At 34.2% G+C, this 20,350-nt stretch overlaps 2 protein-coding genes across 6 annotated transcripts in view; one reads left to right on the top strand and one right to left on the bottom strand.

Annotated features, from left to right (window-relative positions):
• The window catches only part of LOC123527054 (uncharacterized), a 491,978-nt gene that overhangs the window by 266,218 nt on the left and 205,410 nt on the right, over positions 1–20,350 (top strand). The window lies entirely within an intron of this gene.
• Positions 1–20,350, bottom strand: part of LOC123527931 (high affinity cGMP-specific 3',5'-cyclic phosphodiesterase 9A-like) — a 129,446-nt gene that overhangs the window by 9,527 nt on the left and 99,569 nt on the right. For 3 of the 5 annotated variants that reach the window (XM_045307670.2, XM_045307669.2, XM_045307668.2), the window contains exons 9-13: positions 18,218–18,378; positions 15,369–15,471; positions 12,562–12,666; positions 6,809–6,913; positions 1,619–1,765 (exon numbers count right to left, since the gene is read on the bottom strand). In XM_045307670.2, coding sequence (XP_045163605.2) covers positions 1,619–1,765; positions 6,809–6,913; positions 12,562–12,666; positions 15,369–15,471; positions 18,218–18,378 — 621 coding nt within the window. The remainder of the gene's footprint in view (positions 1–1,618; positions 1,766–6,808; positions 6,914–12,561; positions 12,667–15,368; positions 15,472–18,217; positions 18,379–20,350) is intronic. The other 2 variants (XM_045307672.2, XM_045307671.2) reach the window with 2 other exon arrangements.

Below are 20,350 nucleotides of genomic sequence, written 5' to 3'. Positions count from 1 at the left end.
ATAATAAACACTGTAGCATCCCCAGAGATGTTCACTTTAAAGGGCAAACCCTGTGTACAGCAATAAACACTGCAGCATCCACAGAGGTGTTCACTTTAAAGGGCAAACCCTGAGTACAACAATAAACACTGCAGCATCCCCAGAGGTGTTCACTTTGAAGGGCAATACCCTGAGAACAACAATAAATACTTTAGCATCCCCTGAGAATAACAATAAACACTTTAGCATCCCCAAAGTTGTTCACTTTGAAGAGCAATACCCTGAGAACAACAACAAGACTGTCATGATGACCCTGGATCGCTCACCTGAGTAATATGAGCTACATGTTTCAAATGTCAAACTGATGATAAAATATTAGGAAAGTCAGTAAATCACATTCATGGTCAATGAAATTCAGTTTTACGATTTGTGTGCAAAACTGTGTTTGTCATCAAAATTTCAAGGCTGTATTTTAACAAGAGGGTCATGATGACCCTGGATCGCTCACCTGAGTAATATGAGCTACATCTTTCAAATGTCGAACTGGGGATTTTTAGAATTTTTTTGGAAGATTTTCCGATGTACGATGAAGTAACCCCTGGGGCGGGGCCAATTTTTCCCCGGGGGTCATGATTTGAACAGTTTGTAGAAGTCTACTAGGCAATGTCACATATCAAATATCTAAGATCTAGGCCTTCTGGTTTATTTTAAGAAAATTTTGAAGATTTTTCTATGTACAATCAAGTAACCCCATGGAGCGGGGTCAATTTGACCCTGGGGGTCAAGATTGAACAAATTTTGTAGAGGTCCACTAGGCAATGCTACATGTTAAATATCTAAGCTCTAGGCCTTCTGGTTTATTTTTTGAAAAAAATTGAAGATTTTCCTATGTAAATTCAAATGACCCCTGGGGCGGGGTCAATTTTGAAACCGGGGTCATGATTTGAATAAATTTTGTAGAGGTCCACTAGGCAATGCTACATGTCAAACATCTAAGCTCTAGGCCTTCTGGTTTATTTTTTTAAAAAATTTGAAGATTTTCCTATAGAAATCTATGTAAAATGAAGTGACCCCTGGGGCGGGGTCAATTTTGACCCCGGGGTCATGATTTGAACAATTTTAGAAGAGGTCCACTAGGCAATGCTACATGTCAAATATCTAAGCTCTAGGGCTTATGGTTTTTGAGGAGAAGATTTTTAAAGTTTTTCCTTTCAGTTGCCATGGCAACCAGAGTTCTGCATGGAATTCAATTCTTTGAAAAAATTTTGTAGAGCTTCACCCAAGGAACATTCCTGTGAAGTTTGGATGAAATTGGCCTAGCGGTTTATGAGGAGATGTCGTTTAAAGTAAAAGTTTACGGACGGACAATGGACGCCGGATGGTGAACGATCACAATAGCTCACCCTGAGCCTTTGGCTCAGGTAAGCTAAAAACACTGAGCATCCCTAGAGGTGTTCACTTTAAAGGGCAATACCCCGAGTGCAACAAAAACACTTTGGTGTCTCCAGTGGTCTCGATACAACATAAACACTTTGGTGTCCCCAGTGGTCTCAATACAACATAAACACTTTGGTGTCCCCAGAGGTCTCAATAAAATACAGTTTATATTTTACTAAATGACTGTAACAAGAGCCCAAACCTCTATGACTGGAAGCAGTGTCCCTAGGGCCTCAAACAAGGGCAGCAGTACATATTTGATGAAGCCAATCTGTGATGAAGACTTTGTCACCTTCTCTCTATCCATGAATGGAGCTACTGGCAGTCCTTCAAGTTTCTCTATGTCACTCTGTAATACAATATGGTATTTAACTATGTCATATAAATGCTTTAGGCCATTCTTAAAAAATGTCTGTTGGTGAAGTTTTGACTAAGTTCCGTATAGCGGGTTGTTTTTACTGCTGTAAAAGTTTACGGTTTTAAGGTAAAAACACATGATTTTATTATATACAATTCTAAAATTTATGAAATCACAAGATCTACTGGTATAATTGACTTTACGTGGCGAATTTATACGAGGCCAATATTTACGAATCTGATTTGGTCGTAAAAAATAGGACAAATTAGCAGCAGGTAAAAAAAACACCGTTATATGGTATTTCAAAGGTGGTGAGTTTAAGACGCTTATATTTTTATATTTTTGTTTTTCTTTCCAAATTGAAATAATATTAATGCTGCCGCTAATGAATTATTTCTTTATATTTTACAAGAAATATAAATTCCTGACTTTAAACCAGCACTGCAGTAAACTTGGGTCACTACAACAGAAAGGAGTATAGATATTTGAAAATTGTATGCAAAAAAAGTCATTTTCTGGGCAATTTTAGAGGGTCAATCTAATCAGTGCTAACAAACAAATTTTATAAAGGCTATTGCTTTTTTTAACATTATTATTTCACCATAACAAACAAATGACATTTAAATTCCTCAGATTATATGCTATTAGGTATAAAAGGGCACTGATAAGGAAAATGTAAAGGAAAATTTAATGGCTCTTTATTCATTGTTTAGAAAGCAGTCTTTAATATATAACAAAGTAACTAGAAAAACATTTCTCTTTTTTTTTTGTAGAGTCACATAACTTTGCATGGAAACTATATGAAATACTACAAACTGGTCAAGCTCTAATATATATTACCTCCAATAGAAAGTTGAAAATTTTAGAGTAATCAGACTATTTATTGCAAAACAATGGGGAAAAATACCTGCATATCAATTATTGAATGTTCAAGTCCAGCTAGTACATTACATTTTAAATCAGTTTCAGTTTGTAGTTGTGCTCAATTACATTATGCAAAAGTGAAGAAAAGAAACAAGCAGCCAAGATTTTTTGTAAGTCTACCGTATAACTAACTGACAGTTCAGGTGCGCTATAATTTGACAATATTTTTAATGTTTACCCAGTTCATGTAAACTTTTACTTGTTGGGTATTACCACTTCTGATTTTGGTCATGCTAAAAATAGCACCATGATTGCATAACAATTAAGTAAATATTTACATGTGTTCAATAAATAAAAATGCTTCAAGATATTTGCAGCAAGTGCTTCTGTCAAGTGTGATATATTGCTACTTTATATTACGGTACCACTTATTTGAACTATAAAGTGCCGCTTCAAAATTTACAGTTATTCTATTTGTCTCTGCTATTTCTTCACGATAACTTATGCTTTTCAAAAATGAAAAACAAATAAGTCTCACATAGCTTTTATTTCCATTTATCATTTTACCTGAAAACACTTTTATAGTTACTTTGTTGTTTAGTTATTTTGTTGTTACAGAACAGAAATGCCAAATTATTCTGAAATGATAGTATGATGGCAATATGGAGAAGCTTTAGAGAATGAACTTTTGTGTTTTGTGCAAGTGAAAAGACTGGGATGGTTACTATAAATGGTACGGGGGATGATATACTAGAAAGTGTGTTCATATTATATACTTATGTTGGCTTCAGGTAAGGTTGGGGGAAAAAAACATTTAATCAAATATTTTTTTAAATTTATATAGTAACTGTGAAACCATTTAATTTCATGGGCATGAAATTCTATATTTTTGGCCAAAACATCTGTTTTCAGGGGATATGAATTTGTGAAATTCAACTTCTGAAGATAATGTAAATGGGAATTTCATTTGTTCATAAGGACTGAATTCCATGGGTTGATGAAAACATGGAATTTGTGGAAATTAGTAACTCACAAATATTAATGATTTCACAGCATAGACATCTTGGTTGTTAATATCAGTTCATAAAGCAGCTGCTTTTCAAAGTTATTCTTTTTATCCAAAAAGGATTTTTATTTACTTGATAGAAAAATGGAAACAGAGGTATAAATCATCAATGAATCACTATATTACATAATTAAGTAAAATTTATATTATGCCATTTCAATTGTCAGAATTAAAGATTTCTCTGAAACATTATACAGAAAAGTGGTATTTTAACATTTTAAAAATACACAATGATACAATTTTTTTCTCAAAGAAAAATATATACATGAACTAAATGTGGAAGAAACCTTATTTTTTTATTCTACAATAAGAAAAAGAAAACAAATGAATAAAACTTCATTATTCTATTACAAGATATGGCAATATGGAGAAAAACAAATTTTCTTAAAACAGAACATGTCTCAATCTATACTTAGAATATTTCATATTCCTTGGCAAAGAAATATCTAAGAATATTTAGCATTTCAAATGCAACAAGCATTTATATATTTATCTAGTGTTGCCTATATGTAGGTATTTAGTATTGCAAGATAAACTACTAAAGAACAGAAAGTAGTTTATAAGAAACATACCATACCAACCATTCTGGAAGAAGACATACACATTATATTTCAATAAGATGTCACTCAAAACCTTACACAAGCTTCCATGCTGTTCTGCAGTCAAACTTGCATATAATACCACTCAAGGAAATATGACCAGGTGCAATACAAGATTTCGCTAACAGACCAAGTGTCATAACTTTTTATGTATTCAGCATTTTTGACAAAAATCCTATGTGCTGCCCATTCTAATTTAACAGAATTCTAATCAAACACAATTTATAGGGCTGTCTGCATTATTATAATTATCTAACTTTAAATGCCAATGAAAAATCCAATATAGCTCTGAATTTTAGTCTTACTACTTACATGTTTATACAAACTGTAGAAAGCTATACCTTTTGCAATATACATGTATCTTTTATTCTTGTTTAAAATGCATATATCTCCGAAAATAAATCAACCGGTTGGTTCTTAGTCCACTTCAGATTATAGTATTAAAAAAAAAGCTAAATATATTAGATATATGAACAGCTTGAGGTCTGCTGAAATATATTAATATTATTTATTCTGTTGGGTTTAACGTTGCACCGACACAATTATAGGTTATATGGTGACTTTCCAGCTTTGATGGTGGAGGAAGACCCCATGCGCCCCTTTGTGTCTTATTTCATCACATGCAGGCACCTGGGTAGAACCACCAACCTTCCGTAAGCCAGCTGGATGGCTTCCTCTCATGAAGAATTCAACGCCCCGAGTGAGGCTTGAACCCAAATCAATCAGGGGCAAGTGATTTGAAGTCGGCGACCATAACCACTTGGCCGCGGAGGCCCCCTGCTGAAATATAAGAAATCTTTTAAAATGATAAGAAAAATATAAGAATATCTGAATTTTTTTACAGCCTAACTGTTTAAATGTTGAGTTAGTTTGACCTAACATAACTATGATCTTGAGTGGTCTTTGTTATGCAAGTTTGACTGTCAGAAAAACTTGTGGTAATACACATACATGTATATCATGTATAGAGGAATCTGCTTATAATGTCTTAAATCTACACAATTATTATATACATGCAGTGAGTACTATAGGGCAATGGAAATATTCTGCTTTCATATTATATTGTATACATAAAGATCAAAAAGGTACACAAACTGGACATTAAAGAAGGTATATTGTATCCACAAAGGTATGGCTAAAATCAAATATTATTCTTTTCAACCTCATAGACTGAACTTATGGTTTGTACAAAATATAGCATGATTTGTTTGGACTTTGACAGGATATGTTTTTTTAACCATAATATTGGCAATGTCAAGTAAATGAATGTGATCTGGAGAATATTCTGCCATTTAGGGCCAATATAATTCAAGTAAATAGAAATGCAAGGGTCATATATCATTTCATGGAAGAACAAGAGCTGTCACTATTGGTGACAAATGCCCCCAAAGCATGCCCAAGAATGCTATGTTGTCTGCACAGAATATACCAGAATACTTTAGGTTTGAATCATTTTGTGACCTTGACCTGAGAGACCCAGGTCATAAGCGCGCCACACCTTCTCAATATGGTTAACATCTGTATGTGTCAAATTATTTTCAAATCCCATGACACAGTTATGGACCATACAAGAAAAAGACCACGTTAACCCTTGACTTCTAAGTGTGACCTTGACCTTGAAGCTAGGGGTCTGGGTCTTGCGCATAACATATCATCTCATTATAGGGAACATTTATGCCAGTCAATTTTAAAATCCCTTCATTGATGGCAGAGTTATGGACCAGACAAGAAACAGACCATGTTAACCTTTAACCTCTAAGTGTGACCTTGACCTTAAAGCTAGGGGTTTGGATCTTGCACATATTAAGGGGAACATTTATGCCAAGTAATTTCAAAATCCCTTGATGAATGGCAGAGTTATGAACCGGACACCTGTTAACCTTTGACTTCTAAGTGACCTTGACCCTGGCGCTAGGGGTCTGGATCTTGCACATGATAAGTTGTCTCATTAAGGAGAACATTCATGCCAAGTTATTTCAAAATCCCTTCATGGATGGCAGAGTTATAGACCGGACACGAAACAGACGCTGTTAACCTTTGACCTCTGTGATCTTGACCTTGGAGCTAGGGGTCTGGGTCTTTCGCATGACATGTCGTCTCATTGTGAACATTTAGGCCAAGTTATTTCAAAATCCCTATATGGATGGCAGAGTCACAGCCCGGACAAGAATTTACACAGACGCATGGACGGACAGTGCGATTTTAATATGCACACCTTCGGGGGCATAAAAAAAGTATTTGCAATGCATTATATATACACATAAATGAAAGGTTTCACTCTGATCTGATTTGGATCAATGCACATATTAGGAGAATAAGGTGTAGATAACACAGACTTGGATTTTATGGTAAAATACGAGGTGAAACAGAGGAGATACATGTAGCAATCGAAAGCTCAATCTGAGCTCAAAACTTCATATTGAGGCAGGCTGGGTGTGAAGGATAATTTTTTCCAAGAAGGTAGATGTAAGTTAATCACTTGTTAGTTTTCATGCCAACGTTTACCTGTATGAAGAACTCTTCTAACAGACGCTCGATCCAGGGTTCAGCGACCTCCAGGGGCCGTACCTCGTTAGAAATGTCGGCAGTTTTTAATAAGATCATCAGTAACTATGCAGGAAGAGAGAGGAATACATACAAATTCTACTGTATGCAATATACTACATAAAAACAACAGTGAAAATATATGAGCCGTGCCATGAAAAAACCAACATAGTGGCTTTGCGACCAGCAAGGATCCAGACCAGCCTGCGCATCCGCGCAGTCTGGTCAGGATCCAAGCTGTTCGCTAACGGATTCTCTAATTGCAATAGACTTTGAAAGCGAACAGCATGGATCCTGACCAGACTGCGCGGATGCGCAGGCTGTTCTGGATCCATGCTGGTCGCAAAGCCCACTATGTTGGTTTTCTCATGGCATGGCTCATATGGTAAATATGTGCAACATTTTGGCGAAGCTTAGCTTTCTCTATAAATGATTCCCAGATCACTGCATTACAGCCATAAATGTACTGCTTATGTAATTTATAATTTGTGTGGTGTCACCATGTATTAAAAAATAATATGGTAAAACAACAGGCACCCTACATTTTTTATATATACCAACATCTTTTCTATACTTTAAAGTATAGAAGAAAATTTGGTATGTTTGCAGATTTTTCAGCTTTAAAATAGGTAGGCCGAGTTGCGACTGAAGTTTGTATACTGAAATTTTGACTAAACTTCACCAAAATACTACATTTACTAATTTTCAGTAGCTGATTAACAGACAAACAAAAACACGACGACAAAATGATGTGTTAGTAACACTATGTAAATGCTCCATGCATTTCTAAACAAAAAGAAGTTTAACCCTCACCCTGCTGGACACGAATGGTTCTTCCTTTGCGACCAGTGCAGATCATGATCAGACTGCATGTCCATGCAGTCTGATCATGATCTGCACTGTTCGCTATTAAGCCAGTATCTTTTTGGTAAGCACCCCTTTTAACAGTTAATTGTACTGTCCAAATTGAATGGTGGACCAGTCCATTTTAGAAATTTAGCAGGCTAAAGGTTAAGCAGGGGTGTAGCCAGTGATGAAGCAAAGCTGTGAAGTGAAATCTCAATTAGCCATAGTAATACATCTGACCCATTTACCAGTGCATGTTTAAGTGCAAAATTAATTTTTGGGCTGATTTTCGCAATTAAAACTGATGCTCAAGAGAAATGAGCCGCGCCATGAGAAAACCAACATAGTGGGTTTGCGACCAGCATGGATCCAGACCAGCCTGCGCATCCGCGCAGTCTGGTCAGGATCCATGCTGTTCACTAACAGTTTCTCCAATTCCAATAGGCTTTAAAAGCGAACAGCATGGAGCCTGACCAGACTGCGCGGATGCGCAGGCTGGTCTGGATCCATGCTGGTCGCAAACCCACTATGTTGGTTTTCTCATGGCACGGCTCAAATGTTATTTTTAAGATTTTTCTTAATAAAGTAAAAAAAAAAGTTGACGATCTAGCATCAATGATAACTTTTGATAGTAAGAAATACAAGTGACTGCTTAAAGAATGGCTCATTCATTAATAAAGGTTACGGCAAACACAGGTCTGACTATATTAATTTTAATATACAGAAAAATTTCCATTTTTTTGTACACATGCCTACACCCCTGATAATATTCAATTATTTACTACAGTTTAAACTATAACACCATTGACCAAAATCATACACAAGACAAACAAAAATGCAAGTCTATGGCTACTTAACTATAATGTTAATTAATTAACAATTTAACTTTGATATTTAATAACTATTTGAGCTTGCCCATAGTATTAACCAATCTAATGAATGAATAATATTATTTCATCAAAACAGAATATCACTTTCCACTACATGTCCCTTTTAAGCGATAACACACACCTCTGGACTTAATTATTCTTCAAAATGTAGTTTGTACATAAAATGTAGTTTCCACTTAAAAAATGTTACTTCCTGGAAAATGGTGCTTCCTTGTAATATGCAATTTCAAGATGTCCTGACGTCTAAAAACATTACTGTTCAAAAATCAAAACAGATTTTTGAAATTTTTTTACACAGTGCAGAAAAAGTAATCTTTATTTATTTCTAGTAATTAAGTTTGCTTTCAAAATTTAAGGTTTCATGATACAGTGACGGGCACGTGTACCTGAGTGTAGTAACACGACAGACTATTCTTGGCAAGATGGGCAGCTAAACAGAACTTCTTTCTCAACATTATCAATAACTGTAAAAATTTCCATTTTTTTTTTGTGTAGTTTAACCTTACTGAAAAACTCACAAGTTCCGGAGTGATTTATAAAATTCAATTTTATGCTAAAACAGATGAAACAGCTGTCCTAATAGAGAATACCGTCCATATTCGCTTATAAGACGCATTTTTAGGAGTCACATTTCCAGTCCAGAGTGGGACGCATCTTATAAGCCCATACTACAAGGAAATTAAAAGACAATTTTAAACAATCTTCAATTTACAGCTCAGTACATCTTCACTTCTGTCACTGCAAACCGCTACTTTCGTTTTTCGGCAGCAATTTGCATAGCGGTGATAAAATCTTTGTTAAAAAATTTGTAACGGCACATACCGTATCTCGGCCCGCTATAAAAATCGATATTAATTTATTTTACGATTCAAAAGTATATTTTTCTTTTTATAAATTAATGTATTTTTTTTCCTTTTAAAACAGCAGAATATATCGGCTTTAAATTAACTTGTAAATTGTAATGGACATTAACTGAACATAGAAATATTTTCACATCCTGCAAACCGAAAATAATTAAAAGTTAATTGGTGCCAATTACAGAGAACTGTTTTAGGGTGTTAATTGTTAAAACACACTTGTTATGAAATATCTGATGCTTCAAATCCGCAAATAAACACTGATTGATGTAAAACTTCGGCATCTTCAAAGAATGGCCAACGGAAATTATTTTGGACTAATCTTCTTGCCAAATGACGGGCATGTAGAGATGCCTAGCTACTCGAAACTCGAACACGACTGGGTAATATATCGAAGTGGACAAACCTGTATTTGACTGGCAGGTGTCAAGCTATAATTGACTGACACGTGTCATTTCATTTGACAGCCCAGCCATAAAATCGGCAATATTATTTCGGCCGATATGTAGACGTAATTTCGCCGTTTCCTAGTAGTTAAAATGTATTTTATTACGTACAAAAGAAGGATTTTGAAACATTCTGTTTAGTTTTACGTTTTATAAAACAAGACTTAGTCTGCAAACTCTTGAATAATCTTGGTAAATAACGCCAATCTTTTCTAGATGTATTTTTGCCGAATCTTGGTTATTCAAATGCATTTTACCATACATAAAAATATATTTTAAAATACCTTATTTTATTTTGTTGGGTAACATCGGCAAATATCGTCAAAATTTCGGCCGATTTGTAGACGTAATTTCGCCGTTTCCTAGGAGCTAAAATGTATTTTATTACATACAAAGCAGGATTTACGTTTTATAAAACAAGTCTGCAAAGAATTAAATAATCTTGGTGAATAACGCCAATCTTTTCTAGATGTATTTCCGCCGTATCTTGGTTATTCAAGTGCATTTTATTACATACAAAAATATATTTTTTAAAATACTTTATTTTATTTCATTGTGTAACATCGGCAAATATCGTCAAAATTTCGGCTGTTTTGTAGACGCAAGTTCTCCGTTTCTAATTCATTTCAATGTTTATCACAGAAAAATAATTGTATATAAGCTGATTATATATTTTAACATTTAATGACTGAAGTTTGCAGTTTTTTTACCAAAAAAAATTTGGCGATTTCTACCATTTTATTTTTCCCAAAACACATAATGTTTGAAAAATAATGCATTTCTACAAATACTTGATACTGCTGATATCAAAAGATGACTGCATCTTATACGAGGGTTAGTGGAAAAGACCCCAGATTGCATGCCCGATGTCGGGATGCGTCTTATAAGCAAGTGCGCCTTATATGCGAGAACGTACGGTATGTGTAATTACGTGGAAAGAAAATCATAACTTTCAAAGTTTCACAGCAACTTATACAGAGCCATAAAGGGAGATAATAAAAATGGATTCAAAAATGCTGTTCTTTAAAGTATTCAAACCTAAATACAAAATATGAGCTAAGAACTACTGAAAAGAAGAATAACAAGAAAAAGTTTATATATTTCGTATTGGTAAAACATAATTTGACAACAACATCTATATCTTAAGAAGTTTTAAATTGTAGTATATAATTAAAATTAACAAACAGATAAAAAATGATTATCTGCTACATAAATGTTCTGTGTCTGTGACAGACGTTTACATAATTTATTAATGTAAGAGAAAAGGAACAACATTTTAAACCTAATAAAGTTTTATTTTAGGTTACTCGAAATACTTCAAATGTCAGTATGTGATCAATGGTGTTGTGAATTGCATGCTACAAAACATCTAGAACACAGTAGCAAACAACTTTCAGATCTTTAAACTTCTATAAAATCTAACATAGGACAGAAGATTCATTACTCTAATTAGATTTGTATCATGGTTTACCTGCAGTGTCATTATAACTTTCATCTTCTATCTGTAATATCCTTCAACTGTGGATGAGGCGAGGCTATAAGCCGTATTCTAACTAAGTTAGAGAACATGTCTTAGGTCCCGCCTACATATAGAATACTGTAGGGAAATGTTGGACTTTCTGCTGAAACTATTCTCTATTTCAGTTAGAGTACGCTTGTCATGTGATAGTACCAACTCTTAAAATGGAATGTTAACTTGTCAATCAAAATAAGAAGCCGAATGCGTTGTTCATATTGGCGGACCATGATACAAAACAGTAAGCATAGGGGCCACTTGAATAATAAGGTCATTTCTCGAAGGCTACGCCTTCTTGAAGTAACCTAATTATTCTCGTGAACCCCTACTCTTTCTATTACATATTGTATTAGTTTTCATATGAATTAATTATTATATCATGCAGTGTTTGCTAAATCACTCAACTGCTACAAAAAATAATCTAGACATAATTTCTACAAAAAAGAAAAAACAAAAACAAGATAAAAGTATTAATAAGATAAAAATAGCTATAACAAGCCTTAGGGTGTCTTTAAAGACTTGGCAAAGAACAGAGTTCAGATTTGATCGAGTGTAAAATTAATGGTAGACAAAATATATGGGCGCACCTGCCTTTAAACAGTCACCTGTATTTAAGCGACCACTTGCTTTAAGCAGCCAGTCACTTAACTTCCAAATTAAACTTTCAGTTCTAGTTTCAACTTGAGTTAAGCAGCAACCTGCCATTAGCGGCCAGGTAGTAAGTCTGCTTCATACAGGTTTAACTTTATTTGAGCCGCGCCATGAAAAAACCAACATAGCAGCTTTGCAAACAGCATGGATCCAGACCAGCCTGCGCTTGGTTCTTTCATGGTGCAGCTCCTTTTATTTCATTTTGGATGTAACGCAGAAAATTTTTATCATTAATACTTTGCTCTTAAAACACCGACTTCTGATATTATTGTGGCAAATTTCATTTTCCAACTTTACAATACACTTAAGGCTTGTCAGATACTTTTGAAATAAAAAAAAAATTTAAAAAAAGGAAAAAAAAATTCTGCAACTAATATAGAATAATGTGCTTGTGCATGCTGCCTAGTATAAAAATCTACAAAGTGATGCTACACTGTGGAAGGGTACTACCAGTACAAAATTCGTGGATAGACTGATACTGATTTTCACAATATTTTGATCACTGAACCTGGTTAAAAAATTCCTGCAGAAGACAGTCTAACCAGGGTGTGGCTACGTTCATTGGTCTTGCTTCATTTGAGATGTCGGATACTTTCATAAGTATCATCATTAGCTGTAAGGTTACCATGGAAACAAGAATATGTTAGCACACATGTACAAATTCAGTGTAAGTAAGAACATATTAACAACACTGTCTTGGGCCATGATGGCTCCAAATCACTCACCTGACCTCACAACCTTGTGGAATTTAATGTTAGGAATCTATTAAAGTTTTTAACTTTGCAATACTAAATGCTTGCAATTTGGAACAATTTACAGAGACTTTCCATCAGGAATGCTTCTGACCAAGTTTGGTGAGCATCCTTTAAGCAGATCTTTTAAGGTTTACTTAAATATTTTAGCCAAACAAAGACCCCTGCAGTTGTCCAAAATTTGATCTATGTGACTAGAATTTAACAGACTAAAGCAATTACCAATGGTCAACCCAAATTTGACCTCCTTTACAAGAATTTAACAGATTGAAACAATGACCCCTGTGCTGGCCCAAAATCTGACCCCCATGTTTTTTAACAGAATGAATTTGTTTGTTAAAGGCTAGCTTTTGCTACATGTAAAATATCCTATGTCTAAGCTCTGCAGTATTTAACAAGGAAGCTTTTATAAAAGTTTAAAATTTAGCTCTGTGTTTAAACACTTACCCCTGTGATGGCACAAAAACTCTGTTCCAGCAACCTGACTTGAACAAAATGGGTAGGGGACGGATAGCATATCCTTCAAGTAAGTTATCAAGTCTTAAACTTTTGGTATATTTAATAAATGTAAAACAATGATCCTTGCGACAGAATAATTATGGATCTTGTAGAACCATTCGTACAAACTTGAAAATGATACATGCAAGGTTGTTTCTGACCAAATTTGGTGAAGACGCATCAAACCATTCATGACAACTGAGTCTTTCGAAGTCTTATAATTCTAAATTTAGTTGCAGTGATCCTAAATGTAGTCAAGCAAAGCCATTTGAATATACTTTAGACAGGTCTATGCAGGAATAATTCTAATATCCATTAAGCAGTCTACAAGAATAAACTGTGTAATGAAAAATATAGACAACGGACGGCCAAAGGCAGATAATCCACCTATACTGAAAGCTCAACCTGCATCCTCTTTGCAAATGAGCTAAAACAATGACCAGGAAATATTATACTATTCCCCAACGATAATGTGATGTTTACAAACATAACCAGAAATAGATTTAAATGAAGCATAGGGAATTCAATATTTTCATTACGTGTAAAAATCTAAATATTTTTAGTTTTCATACTAATAACAAGTAATATGAACTGCTGATATATCAATTTTTAATACGTGTCCTCGTATTTGCACGGGAATCATGTTATTATTGGGGAATAGTGATGATTTACACTGGTATCTTTTTCAAGTGCGTGTAAACTACCGAACAATTTGACTGGTAAGCTCTAACTACCGATTTAGATAGATATCCTGTGTGTCTTCTAGGTTACTCAAATTCTATGACTCACACCATGCATACTGAATGTGTATGTTAGCACCTTGTGACAATGTTTCCACTCTAAAACCATGCACATAATATAAACTAAATAGCCTGATGAAAAACTTTTATTTTCCATTCAGTCTTTGGTAGTTCAGAGTGTAGACTGTGACTTTCATGATGCATGAACATACTGAGATAAATGGACTCTTCCATACGCTGTCTTTATCTTTCATATCATTAGTTTCGACAATACATTTATTTACAATGGAGATGCTTTCAATCTTGGTCTATTTTTTCTTCTTAGCATTAGGAATTACCTGATGCTGAGACAGATATGTATAGAATATACATTTTAACATGATCATTTTCCAGTGTGAAATAAAACAGGGGTATTTATCATAGTGAAAGGAAAATGATTTGTTCTGATTCATATTCCTTCAAGACAGAATGTCTGATTTACTAAATGTCATATCTCTGTTTGTTTACCATCTTTATACATCATGAAAGTCACACAATTCAATGCTTTACAATGATCAAAGTTTATAAAACATATATAACAGCAATATATTCGTATGTTGCCCTTTCATTATGTTATGTTACATTTTAACTTTACAGTCTTGAACAGATTAAATGAAAGGAATAATGAACGATAGAATCGCAAGCTGGTCATTTTGCTTGCAAAATCGAGTCACTGATTAATTCATCAAAAAAGCAATACTGAATGACAAAACAAGTTTTCATCTGATTATCCTGAGATTTAACTCTTTGTTGTTATGCCAGTTTCAAATCTGTTCTATTCTATTAATTATAATCTTTGAACGTATCTTTTTTTTTTCAGATTTCTTTTCCAAATCCATTCAAAGGAAAGCAATATCAAGCAATAAATTGTAAATGATCTTAATTAGAAAGTGTTACATTTTTTTAGTTTTTTTCTCACCTTTTAGTTTTAACAAAAACTATTTAACAGAAGGATGGCTTAATCAAAATGTAAACCTCAGCTATGAAAACTTGTAATCTGGTTCTAAAGGTTATAAAACCAAGTATGAAGACCACTCTCACGTCCAAAGAATTTGATCGGTTTTTTAAGAAATTTAGAGCATAACCTTGAAATTGTCCAATGACAAGGCTTAATTCTGAGACAGGCTTTCTAATTCGGTTTTATAACCTTAGTGTGACCACCTTCAAAAAATTATCAAAAAGTTTATAAAGTATTATAAAATTTTCAACCTAAAGAATTCTAAATAGGTTATGTTACTCGTTTTCAAAGAAGTTTAGAGAAAAAGCAGTCAATGACAAATACTTACCAGATATTTATGTTCTGTATTACTGAAGTCAAATTGTTCCAATATTGCTTTGAAATTATTTACAATCTCATTGTGTTTGGCCATATCTGTTGCTAAAATACATCTGTAAATATAAGAAATTATATTACCATGCCAATATTTTCCCAGAATATTGTGTCAATTAAATTATACTGTAATCATGTCTGATGCTAAACTACATTCTAGAACAAGAGCTGTCTGTTGACAGCGCGCTCGACTATTCGAAGAATTGATGGAAGTATGGGGTCAAAATATTACCAGAGATTTTCAGACAAAAGAAGAAAAATAGACAAGAGATCACAGAGTGATCTTGGCGCCCACCAATGTGCCATTTTTGAGTGTTCCAAATTTCAAGACTTACTGACTAGCTCAAGGTCAAATTTCATTTCCGTACACAACACTTTGCATGTGGTCCAAATTCGAAAGTTGTAGCTTGAGAAATGTGAAAGTAGGACACTAGATCAATTTCAAGGACGAAATGTGAAAGTAGGTCACTAGGTCAAAATCAAGGTCAAATTACACTTCAGAACACTTCAGAACACAAAGCCTGTACCTTCAAAAATGTGAAAGTAGGTCACTAGGTCAATGTCAAGGTCAAAGTTTGTTTCGGTACACAATCCTATGCATGTGGTCTAAATTTGAAGCCTGTAGCTACAGAAATGTGAAAGTAGGTCACTAGGTCAATCTTAAGGTCAAAGTTCATTTCGGTACACAAAACTATGCATGTGGTCCAAATTTGAAGACTGTAGCTCGAGAAATGTGAAAGTAGGTCACTAGGTCAAAATCAAGGTCAAATTTTATTTCGGAACACAGAACTATGCATGTGTTCCAAATTTGAAGTCTGTACCTTCAAAAATGTGAAAGTAGGTCACTAGGTCAATGTAAAGGTCAAAGTTTGTTTCGGTACACAAAACTATGCATGTGGTCCAAATTTGAAGGCTGTAGCTTGAGAAATGTGAAAGTAGGTCAGTAGGTCAAAATCAAGGTCAAATTCCAATTCGGAACACAAAACTATGCATGTGGTCCAAATTTGAAGCCTGTACCTTCAAAAATGTGAAAGTAGGTCACTAGGTCAAAGTCAAGGTCAAAGTTTTTTTCAGTGCACAAAACTATGCAAGTGGTCCAAATTTGAAGGCTGTAGCTACAGAAATGTGAAAGTAGGTCACTAGGTCAAAATCAAGGTCAACTCATGTCAAGGTTCATCTTGCCACTCAAAACCATACATGTGGTCCAAATTTGAATGTTGTAGGTTATTGACAAGAAGATTTTAAAATCTTTTCCCTATATAAGTCTATATGAACCATGTGACCCCCCAGGGCGGGGCCATATTTGACTCTAGGGGGATAATTTGAACAAACTTGGTAGAGAACCACTAGATGATGGTACATTAATAATGCCAAAGCCCTAGGCTTTGTGGTTTGGACAAGAAAATTTTCAACGTTTTTCAGTATGTAAGTCTATGTAAACCATGTGACCCCCGGGGCGGAGCCATATTTGACCCTAGGGGGGTAATTTGAACAATCTTATAGAAGACCACTAGATGATGTCATACACAAAATATCAAAGCCCTAGGCCCTGTGGTTTTGAACAAGAGGTTTTTCAAAGTTTTTCCCTATATAAGTCTATATAAACCATGTGACCCCCGGGGCGGGGCCATATTAGACCCCAAGGAAATATTTTGAATCATCTTGGTAGAGGACCACTAGATGATGCTTCATACCAAATATCAAAGCCCTAGGCTCTGTGGTTTTGGACAAGAAGATTTTCAAAGTTTTTCCCTATATAAATCTATGTAAATTATAGAAATAAACAAAGGGCCATAACTTACTAAAAAATTGTTGAACCAGTCTGATTTTCAGGGGGACACAACTAGGGTACCAATACATCATTCTGACAAAGTTTGGTCAAAATCCCCCAGGTAGTTTCTGAGGAGATGCGATAACAAGAAATTGTTAACGGACGGAAGGACGGACGGACGGAAGGACGACGGACCACGGACGCAGAGTGATTTGAATAGCCCACCATCTGATGATGGTGGGCTAATAAGACAAACAATGTACCTGTATTTGTGGATTTGGATAATAATTGTTCAAAGTTTCAAAGCCACATATCAAATAGTATTGACAAAAGGTGGACTTGTACGAAAACTGAACCAATTTCCAAGTCCAAAAAGGGCGATAATTCAACCAAAATAGTTGACAGAGTTATGTACTTACTCTTGCTTACAGGTAGGGACATATATAATTAACAAGAGTTCAAAGTTTCAAAGCCACACATCAAACAATTTTTACAAAACATGGACTTGTACGAAATCTGAACCAATTTCCAAGTCCAAAAATGGCCATAATTCAGCCAAAATACTTGACAGAGTTATGTACTCTTGCCTACAGGTAGAGACTGTTATAATAAACAAGTGTTCTAAGTTTGAAATAAATATCTTTGATGGTTTACAAGATAACACAATTTCATAAAAACTTTAACCAATGCCTACGCCAACACCAGTGCCGATGTGAGTAGTATAGTTCTCCATATTCTTTGAACAGGCGAGCTAAAAAAAATGATACCGCCTGTTCCAAAAGGACCTGTGGTCATGTCCATTGCTAAAAAGACAGTCTTTTGTAAAATGATATTGTTGTGATGTCTGTTGCTAAAAGACAGTCTTTTGTAAAATGATATTGTTGTCATGTCTGTTACTAAAAGACAGTCTTTTGTAAAATGATATTGTTGTCATGTCTGTTGCTAAAAGACTTCCTTCCTTAAAATGATTCTGTGGCTATGACTGTTGCTAAAAGACACAAGTTTCTTACTAGCTTATCATATCAGAGACTTACTTGATCATACCCTCTCGTACCCGTCTGTACTGATCCTTGGTGAGATTGGCCAGTATATTGCAGTGCCGTTTCTCTAAAATCTCAAATGCAACAGAACAATGATGGTTCTCTAATGGAGAAATATCATTGTACCGTAATGCTAGTTCTGTTTTTGCATTTATCTGAAAGGCAAAAAATAAATAATGAAACAAAAACCGTTACATGTTTGCATCATAAAGATATCAGTGTTTTTGTTTTACAGTCAGATAAAAGTACAAAAAAAATGTGTATATTTCTGTAGTAAACAGAAATTTGGCCTCTGTTTCACTGAGTGCAACCACAATTCACTACTGGATGCACGTACCATTAAACATGGTTTAAAACCCTGTAAAATATCCATTAAAATAGGAAAAACCGTTAATTAACCCCATTCATTCTTGCATCACTTTATTTAACAGGTTTCACAATATTAATGGGTTACATGTTAAAATACCATTAAAACACCCATTTTTATCCATGAATCATGCCATTGAAAATTTAGTTTGGTAGCTAAAATAGTTAATGGCTTTGAAAAAATAGTGAAATTCTGTATTTTTTAATTTAACAGGATTATTCATGGCCCTTAAATTTGATTTAATACCCATTAAATGTTCAGGTTGTGTACGATTTCATTTAAGAGTAAACTTAATGGCCCTTAACAGCAATGTAATGCCCATTAAATCCTAAATTCTGTAAAAAGTGATTCGTACATATTTTCTGTTTGGTTTTTGGCTTGCTCTACTATTGAATGCTTATATTCCAGTCTCATATTGTTCTAAAATGGACTTTAATCACAATAAATACATACTACGCACACATCGTCTATAATATATCATGATGTTATATTTAGTTGCATTGAAGTTATTTCCCCTTGATGCAGTTACACCATTTTTTTTTCAAATGTTTGGCAAATTATGTTCCTACAAAAATCGGATTTATTTCAATGAAAGTCGGATGGAAACATATTAATTTATTTGATAACATCAATCTACAAAATTTTGGTAAGGGTAAATACGTACTGATGCATGCTACTTTTTCTGTTCTTTGTTTTTCTTGTCCAAATAATCAGCATTTGTATAAGAAAATGGGTGGGGTAAGGAATTTACATTATAAACTGTGTTCAGACTAGTTTAGATTTTCAAATTCTTGAGTAGAAACTAAGGTTTATAGAGAAGTGAACAGTACACATAATTGTGAAAATTTACAGTCTGATTTAAATTCATTTGGGGCATGGGCAGATCAACCGCTTCTTTGTTTCAATGAATCAAAGAGTGTGGTACGCTTAATTGGAGATGGGAGAAGCTACTTGTGATGCAATCCCTCAAACATTTGCTCTTAGATGTACAGTGCATGCATGTAAGCACAAAATACTGAAGTAGAGCTAAATTGTGATTGCCCATTGTGAACTGACGTTGTCATCAACAGTTGCTTTTTCAATACACCTGATGCCTAATGTCTGTGCCAATAAAAACTTGGTCAGAATGTTTGTCAATATTGTAATGTTGAATAGTTAAAACTACCCACATGGTCACTTGATCTATTAAACCAGTACCTGTACACCCTTCTCAGTACAACTCAATACAATACAATATCCATTTATTTTCTCATTTCATATGAACATATGACAGAATAAGGATACAATGTAACAAATGTTTGTGCGAGGCTGTTACATGTGTTTACATTACAAAATAATAAGAGAAAAAAGAAGAAACAAATATTCTTCTAGCATTTTACAAAACAGTACATATGCATAAATACTATTACATGTGTAGTAATACGTAGTTTAAATCAATACGGCAAATATTATTATGAAGTTGATTATCTTACGATGTCTAATTCTGAATGCAAATTTTCAAGGCCCTTAATTTGATATACAATTAAAATATTATAAACCCATTAAAATTAAATCTGACATATTTAATGAGATCATTAATCAATTTTTTAATAATTAACGGCCATTAACAGAGTATAAAAAAATTAATGGCCCCATTAGTTCTTACTAATTAATGGGAAATTAAGGGGTAATTTTTTAATGGCACATTAATTTCATGCCAATTAAAAATTTTCATGGGGTTTTAAGGAGCCTATTAACTTATTTTAATGGTTTATTTTAAG

Source organism: Mercenaria mercenaria, chromosome 14 (genome assembly GCF_021730395.1).
Source record: "Mercenaria mercenaria strain notata chromosome 14, MADL_Memer_1, whole genome shotgun sequence".
Classification (NCBI taxonomy): Eukaryota; Metazoa; Mollusca; class Bivalvia; order Venerida; family Veneridae; genus Mercenaria; species Mercenaria mercenaria.
Note: the sequence above shows the minus strand (reverse complement) of the source record. Positions and strands in the feature narration are given on the sequence as shown.